Consider the following 12,918-nt stretch of genomic DNA (forward strand, 5'->3'; position numbering starts at 1 on the left):
ATTCACAGCATCCATTATTAAGCATCCAATTAAGAGCAAGACACACTATTTTAAAATTTAAATGTCCTTGGTAAACAAACACACGTTTGTTTATTATACATATTACGTGACCCAGATTACTCCACACAAGTGTACCAGTTGTCAATCCTGTGGTGTCAGCGATTCAATATTACGTATTCCTAATAAATAATATATTATAATATTCCATATTAAACACGCTAGTTAGGAAAATTAAGGGGACTTAATACCTATAAGTTATTATTTATGTCTTTTATGTAATCTAAGTTTATCTTTTTTTATGTCTTTTGGTTGGTTTTTCATTTGAAGTTCCCCCCTAAAGCAAATTTCCCCTCCCAAGGGAAATTTCTAGATCCGTCACTGCCTCTGGCACGAAAAAAATCTTTAATTTTAGTCCTTAATTCCGAAATGGCAAACGGTGACCCCTTAAGCATTCCCCATATGTACGCATCTGGTTGCGTTAGTTCTGGTGAGTGGAAGTTCCAAAAATGATCACACAGTATTCGAAAAGACTCTCTAGCAGTGTGACAGCTTATCTCGTCCTGCTGAAACCACTGTTGATTTTAAGCTTAGACCTTTTTCGTGACCTTTTCCGTATGGCCGAAAATAGTACTCTATTATAAAAAAATTTTCTGCAAAACTGAAAACCATCCTGAAGTATCTAACATTAACGTGATATTGACAAACGTTATAATAACGTTCAGAAACCACTCAATACGTTTCGGCACATGACACATACAAATTTGCGGCATACGAATTTCAGTACTGTTTATTTTGCCGCGTACCGTACTAATAGTCTAAGAGCTGGGAGCGGATTTTGTGCGTGATAAGTAATATGGAAAAACTATACGGGGATATGTTGAATTAGTTGTGTACATGACTTTCACCAACGGCCGGAAACCAGAGTTGGGGCCGAGGGTAGTTATAAGGGGTCAAAGTCGCGGATTTTATTATTTTTTTATGACGCTCATGATCGAGATAGTGCACCAAAATTTGGGAATAAGTAGGTCATGACGTACCTAAGTAAAATCTCTAGGGGCTCAACGCTGCGTGGCCAACAAAGTGGTGGGGGTAGGGGTGAATATAAAAAATATAAGGGGTTTTTTGCGACGTTCGTGATTGAGATAGTGCACCAAAATTTGGGTATAAGTAGACCATGACATAAATAATTAAAATCCCCAGAGCCGGAAACCAGAGCGGCGAAGGAAGGTAGATATATGGGGTCAAAATTCCGTTTTTTATTATTTTTTTTTTGTGACTCTCATGATCGAGATAGCGCGTCAAAATTTGGGAATAAGTAGGTCATGACGTAACTAAGTAAAATCTTCAGGAGTGGAACGCTGCGTGGCCGACAAAGGGGTGGGGCAGGGGTGAATATAAAAAATGTAAATGGTTTTTTGCGACTTTCGTGATTGAGATAGTGCACCGAAATTTGGGAATAAGTAGACCATGACATAACTAAGTAATATCCCCAGAGGCGGAAACCAGAGTGGCGGACGAGGGTAGTTATAAGGGGTAAAAGTCGCGGTTTTTATTATTTTTTTGTGGCGCTCATGATGGAGATAGTGCACCAAAATTTGGGAGTAAGTAGGTTATGACGTAACTAAGTAAAATCTTCAGAGGCGGAACGCTGCTTGGGATACAAAGGGGTGGTAGGCAGGGGTGAGTATAAAAATATATGGTTTTTTTTGCCGTTCGTGATCGAGATAGTGCACCAAAATTTGGGAATAAGTAGATCATGATATTACTAAGTAAAATCTTTATGGGCGGAACACTGCGTGGGGGACAAATGTTGTGCCGGGTCACAAAAAAATAATATACACTGCGACTTTGACCCCTTAAAACTACCCTTATCCCCAACTCTGGTTTCCGGCTCTGGGGATTTAACTTAGCTAAGTCATGGTCTACTTATTCCCAAATTTTGGTGCATTATCACAATCTAGCACGTCGCAAAAAACCCCTTATATTTTTTATATTCACACCTACCCCCACCCCTTTATCGGCCACGCAGCGTTCCACCCCTGGAGATTGTACTTAGTTACCTCATGACCTACTTATTCCCAAATTTTGGTGCACTATCTCTATCATAAGCGTCACAAAAACATTATAGAAATGGCGATTTTGACCCCTTATAACTACCCTCATATCCAACTCTGGTTTCCGGCTCTGAGGATTTTACTTAGTTATGTCATGGTCTACTTATTTCCAAATTTTGGTGTACTCTCTCAATCACAAACGTCGCAAAAAACCCCTTATATTTTTTGTATTCACCCCTGCCCCACCCCTTTGTCAACCACGCAGCGTGCCACCCCTGGAGATTTTACTTAGTTACGTCATGACCTACTTACTCCCAAATTTTGGTGCACTCTCTCGATCATGAGCGTCACAAAAAAAATAATAAAAACGGCGACTTTGACCCCTTATAACTACCCTCATCCCCAACTCTGGTTTCCGGCTCTGGGGATTTTAATTATTTATGTCATGGTCTACTTATACCCAAATTTTGGTGCACTATCTCAATCACGAACGTCGCAAAAAAACCCCTTATATTTTTTATATTCACCCCTACCCCCACCACTTTGTCGGCCACGCAGCGTTGAGCCCCTAGAGATTTTACTTAGGTACGTCATGACCTACTTATTCCCAAATTTTGGTGCACTATCTTGAGCTATCTATATTATGCTTATCATGAGCGTCATAAAAAAAATCCGCGACTTTGACCCCTTATAACTACCCTCGGCCCCAACTCTGGTTTCCGGCCGTTGGTGAAAGTCATGTACACAACTAGTTCAACATATCCCCGTATAGTTTTTCCATATTACTTATCACGCACAAAATCCGCTTCTATCTCTCCGACTATAAAACCCACATAAATGACCGTATCAGAGAAATAGTGAAAGTAGATCACAGAATAATTTTAGACGATATTGGGACAAAATAATTTATATAGTACGGTCGTGTACATGTACATAGCATGACAGAATATAGACTACCAAAGCACCTGGAAAATTGGGTACAGCCTAGACGTAGAAGACCGTGAAATCCGTCTGTGGTTTAGGCTACTCGGTGACAAAAAGTTTAAATTCATTCGATATCAAGTTCAACAATTTTAACAAGGGTTAAATGTAAACTAATTTCATGTTTGTGCCTCAATAGGACTAGTTGTAATCCAGATGTCTTTGTAATAACATTATGACACTTTATATAATTAATATAAAATATATGTTCTAAAATATATTGCTGTTACAGTTTGATGGGTATAAATACAGAATAGGTGCAAAGACACGGGGATTCGTATTTTGCTATTAAACGCGAGTATGGCGTAACATTATTGGTATATATACAGTGAGCACGTAAAGGTTGGAATAAATTCATTTTCTCGAGAATGGACGATTTTGGAAAAAAATCCTGAAACAGGTCAATTTTTATTTTTAAATTGCAAGTTTTTGGTATATATATCATACTAATGACGTCACCCATCTGGGAGTGATGACGTCATCGATGATTTTTTTAAATAGGAATAGGGGTTGTGTTATAGCTCATTTAAGAGGTAATTTAATTCTCTATTCAGTAATATAAACATTTACGTAATTATTTATACAGGGTGTCTAAAAAAAATTTTTTTTAATTAAATTAATTGAGATAAAAAGAAGAATGCATGTGATGTATTTAGTCCAAAATACATTTTACTGCTCTCAGAAAACAGAAAAAATGTGTATTTGAAAAATAATCATTGCTTTTCGCTTAAATTAAATGTTCAATCTGTCAAGAGGAAGGCGGGTGGCGGCTTTAATATTGAATTTAAGCAAAAAACGATATTCATTTGTCAAATAAACATCATTTCCTGTTTTCTGATAGCAGTAAAATATATTTTGAGTTAAAGAAATTACACACATTCTTCTTTTAATGTCAATAAATTTAATTTGAAAAAAATTTTTTTGGACACCCTGTATAAATAATTATGTTTATGTTTATATTACTGAATAGATAGTTGAATTACCTTTCAAATGAGCTATCACACGTCCCCTATTCTCATTTAAAAAAATTATAGGTGACGTCATCACGCCCAGATGGGTGACGGCACTAGTATGATACATATGTCAAAAAATGGCAATTTAAAAACAAAAATTTACCTGTTTTATGATTTTTTTTCAAAGTCGTCAATTCTCGAGAAAATGAATTTATTCCAACCTTTACGTGCTCACTGTATCATAGTATAGACACCTATAGATGTTATAGTCTTAGATGTTATTACAAACAAGCTGTTACGGGTTACTCACGGGTTGTGAATTGCAAATATAAGGTTATCTGATTGTGAATTGTAAATAAAAAACAATTTAATTACCCACTCTTCTGCTTCATCAGGACACCTTTTCTTACTACTTTAAATTAATTGGATAAATAATTTTTTTACCCCTTGCTCGGTTTAATTGTATCCCGGGGATGGACCGCGATTGTACAAAATTAAGTTTTTACAAAATGGGCTCTTATTGTAACACAATGCAAAAAAAATAATGATTGACGCATTTCTTACATAGGTTGGATCCTAAGGTAACAGGAAAAAAATTAAATGTTGAAAATAGCGTCTCAGTTGGGATAGCTATGGGTAAACCAAATGTTGTGTTTTATTGTGCCCAATCGTCCCTAGTTACAGAAAAAAGTAAAATTTATCACAACTAAGTCATGATACAATGACTGAAGATATGACATGGAGTCGGTGGGCGGGGCCTACGTAGCTACGTCACTCTGTGAGTAGAACAGCATTAAATTCAGTGTGTAAACGGTGTCTATTTTTTTGTTTAAGGTGAATTTTACTTATGATTTGTTAAAATTTTATGAAAAATGAGGTGTGCCGTGTTTGGTTGTAATGTGGACAATCAATCACAAGGTTTCGATACGAATATCAAGTTTTTTAGTTTCCCAAAAGACAAAAAAGTGCGATGTGTGTGAAAACAATTATGTAAACGTAAAAGTGCAGACAATTTTAACGTTAACAACGCTCGTATCTGCTCAACACATTGTAACAGCGACGATTATGAACGCAATCTGAAACACGAGCTGCTTGGATATTCTCCTAAAAATTTTCAATGCCTTAAAAAAGCTATTCCATCCCAAAATTTAGCCAAAGCGGGAAAAGGCAAAGTGGATTCTGGTAGAGAGCAACTAACCATTTTTAATGGGAAATAAGCGACAATTTTACAAAAAAATGATTTTATTAACGTTTCGACGTCCTAAAAAATATTAATGAATTAAACAAAAATGTTGTTGCTTAGTAAAAAATTCTTCTAATAATTTATTTAATCTGACTCATTTATATCGGCAATTCAGACAAATATTATACATTTTAAAGTAGAAGACTTTAAATAATATTGCCAATTGTTCATTCGATTACATGAAATCAACCCCAACTCAAGAATATCCGTCACAAAAAAAATCATAACATGACATGATCTGTCTTTAAAAATACAACCACATGCAAAGGTGACAGTAAAATTCTCGAGTTAGAGACTCCATAGTAAATCACGAGGGAAATCCAGGAAAAAACTTCGTGATATCATCCCGACATCGTCAGTATTAGGTATTACTTTAGTTTACTCTCAAAACTAATACCAGATTCTAATATGATCCTTACGATAATAATAGTAAGCCCTAATACTTACGATGTCATGATAGTATTACGAGGTTTTTTCCTGGTTTTCACTCGTGATATACTATGGAATCTCTAATGCGAGAATTTTACTGTCACCGTTGCATGTGGTTGTATTTTTGAAGACAGATCACATGCTATGATTTTTTTTTGTGACGGATATTCTTGAGTTGAGGTTGATTTCATGTAATCGAATGAACAATTGGCAATATCATTTTAAAGTCTTCTACTTTAAAATTTATAATATTTTATGTCTGGATTGCCGATATAAATGAGTAAGATTAAATAAATTATTAAAAATTTTTTTAATAAGCAACAACATTTTTGCTTAATTCATTAATATCTTTTGTATTTTGAGAACGGCATCCGATTTGGACGTCGAAACGTTAATAAAATCATTTTTTTGGTAAAATTGTGGCTTAATTCCCTTTGAAAATAGTTAATTACAAAAATGCCACAAGAAAATAGCTTCAGAACAACAGTAGAGAGTAACGCTGTGTATTATACAGTATAATATATACCTAATGAGACGTATCTTGCCTAATAATAAAAAATCATGTTTGTAATTGATTTCTATTATTAAATTATGTTCTCAATAATTATATTTAATCATACTAAACAAAACAGCACTTCTCTAAAATTTCACAACTGATATTAAAAGCTAAAATCCCCAAATCATAATGGCAATTCATCGAGATGTAAAGGATCTACTCACAACGTGACGTCATGCGCGACCTGAACGAAATTAGGAACGCTGCGTGTCGTATCTTGGGTTATTGTATCATGCAAAAGTGACTACAGCTGTTTCGGCAGAGTGCCTATCACTTAAGAAAAGCACTCTGCCGAAAGAGATGTAGTAACTTAGTTGTAATAAATTTGTTTTATTGTTAGCTTAATTACTGTTGCAAAAGAACCTCGCAAAAAAAGAGTTTGGTAGGAAGTGTACTCACACGTTCATTGTAACTTGAACCATTTCTAGCATTTGAGATAATTGGTAGGTTTCTTCTACAGTTGCAGTTCTAAAATAAAATATAATAAATTCATATTTTTATCACTTTACTAATTTCATTGTACGTAATTAGAAATGCAGTATGGGATAGAGCTAGAAGTACAGATATACGGCGGAGGTGCAAAGTGAACAACATTAATATCTGGGTTAAAAACACAAGAGTAGAATTGAACAACCACATAAGCCGAATGACAACAAATAGAGTTAGTAAGGACGGTGAGAGACGGTTCCCCAATAGGAAGACGATCAGTGGGAAGACCACGAAAACGATGGAATGACAACTTACTGGAGGCACATTGAAAACGGACAGAGTCATGTCTACACAAAAAGAAGAAGAAGAAGATAACTAGAAATGCGAGGGAGATGGTACAGGGCACGGTTATTAGACATTACTACGGTTGCCCAGATCGAGTAACCAATGAACATTAATGGTACGATTACGTTACGAGTAGACTGTCATTTGAATCGTAATATTATTTCTTTCGAATCCTGAAAAAACTAATAAGTATTTTAGAAAACTTTAAACGCAGAATGAAAGATAACGTTACTACCGAGGTAATAGCGGGCCGAATATTAACGAGGTAAGGGCCGAATGTCCCTTAGAGTAAATAAAATTTCTTTTGAATGAAATATTTACGATTAAAAACCATACTTCTCTTTTATTTTCAAACCTGTAACTTATTAAAATAAACAATATAGAAGTTTTCAGGGACTTTAGGCCCTCGATAATAATGTAGTCTTTCATTCTGCGTTTAAATTTTTCAAAAATATTTATTAGTTTTCTCAGGATTTGAAAAAAATTAATACATTTAAAACACATTGAGAAGTTTGACGTGCGTCAAAATTTTGCATTTTGCTCCTTCCCCTTAATCGGTATTTATATGTCTTTGATGTATGGAAAATAGTCAAGAGAGTTAAGATATAAAGATATTTAGTGGATTATAATACCTCATTATGGAAAACTGTTGATATTTATCCATGCAATATTTACGGAAATCTAGGACTTCAGCCTCCATTCTACACTGAAAATTTGTCGATGAATTTCCATTAATACTGGATTAACTATTGAATACATATTAACCTTAGAGGTCAGCTAGGATTATGTGAATTAGAATTACTTGTATAATTTATTGTAAGAATTTAAGTAATAGGTACCTAATTTTGACCACACTACAGCCTGTACCTGGCATTCTAAAATATCATCAACATTATTATTATGGGGTATTAATGTTTTCTACCTTATAAATATATATTCTTATTTAAACTCTTACAATAGGTACGATGTACAACTTTCTTGAATAATTCAAAATAAGTTTTTACTGGAAACAACACCAAAATTACAAATACAAAAATATAAAGTAAACTAGGATATACCAGATTGTGAATTGGAAATCGGGCCATAGGAAACTTAATGTAAAAATCTAAACTGTTGAATTCCTGCTTCCCTAATTATTTTACATCAAAAGATATTAAAAACAACTGTTTGTATTGAAACTGTGTATATTGAAAATAATTGTTAAAATTGTGCTATGAATTAAACATACATATTCCAAAATTTTGTAAAAAAGCGTAAAAATACGTTTTTTGGCACAAAATTGGGCCACACACAGTGCAATAATGTGTCACAATAAAGCTATTATTTTCACATTTTTGAACTTAGTATGGTATAAATAGACCCAAACCCAGACATCCAAAGTGAAAGTTATCCTCCAACACCAAATTGTTCTATATGGTCCACATCATGTTCAGAAAAAAGTCACACCATTTTGAGCGTCGGGTTTGGGGGGAGAGGGGGGAGAAATCGGTAAATCCGCCGTTTTTACGTTTTTCGTCAATATTTCTAAAACTATGCGGTTTAGCATGAATAACCTTCTATACAAAAATGTTCTACACTAAATTTGAAACAAAAAAGGTCCTATGCATAATCCTTCTAAAATGAACGGTTCAAAAATTACGGTTTTCAGTATAAAACAGTTTTCCAAAAAGGGACATCCAAAGTAAAAGTTTTTCTTCAACACCAAATTGTTCTATATGGTCCACATATTGTTCAGTAAAAAGTTATACCATTTTGAGCGTCCGGTTTGGGAGGAAGATGGGGGAAAAGTCGGTAAATTAGTAGTTTTTTTTTAGTCAAAACAATGTTCTATACAAAAATGTTCTACATTAAATTTAAAACAAAAAGGTTCGATATATAATTGTTATGAAATCAACGGTTCCAGAGTTACGGAAGGTAAAAAGTGGAGGTTTTCGATACTTTTTATATTGTTTGGTCAATTTATATAAATTTTCTTTAACAGGATTGTGTTTTGTAAATAAAATTTGCTATTTCAGTGGCCGATGATATGTTAGTGATAAGCCTTTGAAGAAACGTCAACCTCACCACCCAAAATCATCATCGATTGCCCAAATAATATAAAAAGTATCCAAAACCTCCAATTTTCACCCTCCGTAACTCTGGAACCGTTGATTTTATAACAATTATGTGTAGAACCATTTTTGTTTTAAATTTTATGTAGAACATTTTTGTATAGACCATTTTTTACGGTAACGCATAGTTTTAGAGATATTGACGAAAAACGTAAAAAAACTACTAATTTACCGACTTCTCCCCCAGCTCTTCCCCAAACCGGACGCTCAAATGGTGTAACTTTTTACTGAACAATATGTGGACCATATATATAGAACAATTTGGTGTAGGAGGAAAACTTTTATTTTGGATGTCTGGGTTAGGTCTTTTTTTGGACCAAGTATACTATACTACGTCCGTAACTTTGGAACCGTTCATTTTAGAAGGATTATGCCCTTTTTTATTGAAAATTTAATGTAGAATATTTTTGTATCGAAGGTTGTTCATGCTACACCGCATAGTTTTAAAAATATTGACGAAAAACCTAAAAAACTACGAATTTACCGATTTCTCCCCCCTCCCCCCCCCTCCAAAGCCCGACGCTCAAAATGGTGTGACTTTTTTCTGAACATTATGTGGACCATATAGAACAATTTGGTGGTGGAGGATAACTTTCACTTTGGATGTCTGGGTTATGTCATTATTTGGATCAATTATATCATACTAACTGTCAATATTTTTATTTTATCACTAATAGCAATACAGTTGATAAAATACCCTCAGCTGCTGAGAAAGTATTAATAATAAAGATTTTTTATTCAGTCATTGGTGTGAGCACTGTGAGTTAAATGGTAACGTGTGGCCTAACTTTTACACACATACCTACTGTGGCAAATGTATTACATATTTTATATTTTTCAAAATTTTGGAATGCGTTTAAATTGTAGAAAAGTTATTTTAACTTTTGATTCTAATACAGATTTCAGTTCTCTACAAATATTCTCTCATGACTTTTAATGTAAAATAATTAGGGAAGCAGGAATTCAACAGTTTAGAATTTTACATTGAGTTTCCTATGGGCCGTTTTACGATTCACCACACGGTATAAGATAAAATGTGTATTATTTGTCTTATTATTTAATAATAACACAAATACTACACATATATACAAAATAGCACGCATTCAATGATCGAAAATCATATAAAAATATGGATTCTGTATTTTTGTGACGTAAAGTCAAGAATTGAAGTCTCCCCATCACCGTCGATCTGGGCAACCGTAGTATGTCTAAGAACCGTGAGTACAGGGCCCAGGTGCGGAAGCACGCCAAATAAAATTCTATTTTAGTGACGTCACGTTGCCTAGCAACCGTCGATTCACCCATTATGAAATTATATTTTGTGACGTCAGCAAAATAGAATTCTATTTGGTGTGCTCTGGGCCCTGAGCACACCAAATAGAATTCTATTTTGCTGACGTCTCAAAATATAATTTCATAATGGGTGAATCGACGGTTGCTAGGCAACGTGACGTCACTAAAATAGAATTATATTTGGCGTGCTCGTTCAGCAGGAACTCGTTGCGGCTACAGAAAATGTAGGTAATACCTATTATAAACTAAAACCTCGTCTTTCAAAATAATTAAGAATGGAGCGGTCCATGTTGGGAATAACTCTGCAAGACAGAATCAAAAACGAAGAGATCAGGAGAAGAACAAAAGTGACTGACATAGACATAGGCATAGAAACATAGACATAGAAAGGATAGTCAGAATAAAGTGGAGATGGGACACATAGCCAGAAAGACAGATGGGCGATGGACAAAGACGTTATTGGAATGGAAACCAAAAGAAGACAAGAGAAGCGTCGGTCGACCGCCTACAAGATGGACTGACAATTTGGGAAGGCTCAATAAGAACTGGATTAGAGCGGCGCTAGCTAGATGGGGTTGGAAACAGGATGAGGAGGCCTATGTTCAGCAGTAAACCTTTGAGGCGGGATGATAATGATGATGAATTATAAATGCATGATTTTACTAATGAAGAACACAGTGATGAGCTCGCTAATAACCGGCAAAATAACGCAAAAGATGGAAAACATAATACATTGCGAAACAAAAAGAGATGAAACTAGTGGAAGTGGAAAGGATCGTTATAAACGTATAAATTACCATTACATTACATAGTTTCCCACCTTTAGACGTATAAGATATGACAACTGTCACTGTGACAGTAGAATTTTATAAAATACTGCTGTCAAAGACATCTAAAGGTCGGAAACTATGTAATGTTATGTTAATTATGTATACGTTTATAACGATAATTTCCACCATCACTAGTTTCATCTCTTTTTGTTTCGCAATGTAATATGTTTTCCATCGTTTGCGATATTTTGCCGGTTATTAACGCTCTCATCACTGTATATGAAACGATGAATATTTCAAGTTCCCATTGAAATATGCAAATGACATAATATTTAATAAAATATCAAATTAAATTTGTCTAAATAAGATAAGAGATTGCTCATGTTAATTGATTGATTCATTTTGAGATGGATTAATTCTAGATATAGGTTCCTCGTCTGATCTTTATGATTAAGACAGGAATAGAAAATATATAAAACATTTTATATATAAATAACTTTTGTCAAACGTACCCTCTGATTAGCTGATGTTGGATCTTCAAATTGTTGAATATGTTGACTTTTGCGGCTCTGAAATAGTATGGCTTTTTTACTACAAAAATTTGCTGGCGTCATTCGAGATTTTGGTAACGATGTAGGGTTACAAATTTCAGATGACGTAAGCGAATTTTTGTAGTAAAAAAATTATAGTTTACGATACATGACCAGAAAGTATTGTTTTCCAGGTCGAAGTTGGCAAAAGCCTGAAAAGACCTGAAAAACAATATTAAATTTCGGTCGCGTGACGTACAACGTTTTTTTAAGTTAGATTTTGACTTAATTTTTTAGGTAGAAACTATTTAGGACTATCACACAAAAAGAAAACAACACAAATATGGTTTGATGTTGATTGCCTGAAATCCACAACAGAAAGAAATATGTCTAGAAAGAACATGCTACAAAACCCCTCGCACAACAAGAATTAATCGTATAAACAGAGAAGAATAGAGACAAGACACTAATGGTAGGGGACCAAAGTATGCTAAATGTGCAATCACTCGAGCGCTTTGGGGACCTACTGGGTTGTGAAGAGTAGGTCCTAAAACCAAAAAAAGTTAAGTAAAGTTTTCCATTTTACTGGAAACTGGTCCATGTTGAATTTAATTTTCCATTTACAACAATCTTTTTTTAGATTATAGCGCCATCTATCCATAATTAGGAAAAATTTCTCGAATAAAAGTTACTTGTTTTTACGTAAGGAATCCAAATCTGCAATAAAAAATGGGGGCTCCCATTTATGATTTTAAAATAACTCCCCGCCCCACCTCCGTGGGGGGTCGTGTTTGGTGCCATTCGGTAGATTTTTCAAAAATATTGAATAAGTGTATTTTTAGTTTTTCGATCTGATGTTCATTTCGCGAAATATCGCGGGATTTGTATTTAAAATATTAAATTTAACCCCACCCCTCTCCGTGGAAAGTTGTGTTTGGTAACATTCGATAGATTTTTGAAAAATACTGAGTACGTATCTTTTAGTTTTTCGATCTGTCATTCATTTCTCGAATTATTCGCTTTTTTCTTGTGAAACTTTGGGATTCACCCATTTCCTTACGCCCCGATCAAATCGTCAGATTTTTTAAATATACACTGTTTTGCATGTACTTAACTCACCTTATCTTAATCTGACGATTTCGAGTTTTTTTATGGATAGATTTTTTTTTTCGCCACCCCCCTTAACGAACTCCCCTGCATTAAGAGCCAATAGAGGTACATTTT

At 34.4% G+C, this 12,918-nt stretch overlaps 1 protein-coding gene across 3 annotated transcripts in view; it reads right to left on the reverse strand.

The window, feature by feature from the left end:
* Positions 1–12,918, reverse strand: part of LOC126885699 (uncharacterized) — a 56,742-nt gene that overhangs the window by 14,096 nt on the left and 29,728 nt on the right. Inside the window, exons 3-4 of one of the 3 annotated variants that reach the window (XM_050652411.1) lie at positions 11,677–11,733; positions 6,616–6,684 (exon numbers count right to left, since the gene is read on the reverse strand). The exons of 1 other annotated variant lie outside the window; for it this stretch is intronic. In XM_050652411.1, coding sequence (XP_050508368.1) covers positions 6,616–6,684; positions 11,677–11,733 — 126 coding nt within the window. The remainder of the gene's footprint in view (positions 1–6,615; positions 6,685–11,676; positions 11,734–12,918) is intronic. One more of the 3 variants, XM_050652412.1, reaches the window with a different exon arrangement.

This window comes from Diabrotica virgifera, chromosome 5 (assembly GCF_917563875.1).
Source record: "Diabrotica virgifera virgifera chromosome 5, PGI_DIABVI_V3a".
NCBI classification, from domain to species: domain Eukaryota; kingdom Metazoa; phylum Arthropoda; class Insecta; order Coleoptera; family Chrysomelidae; genus Diabrotica; species Diabrotica virgifera.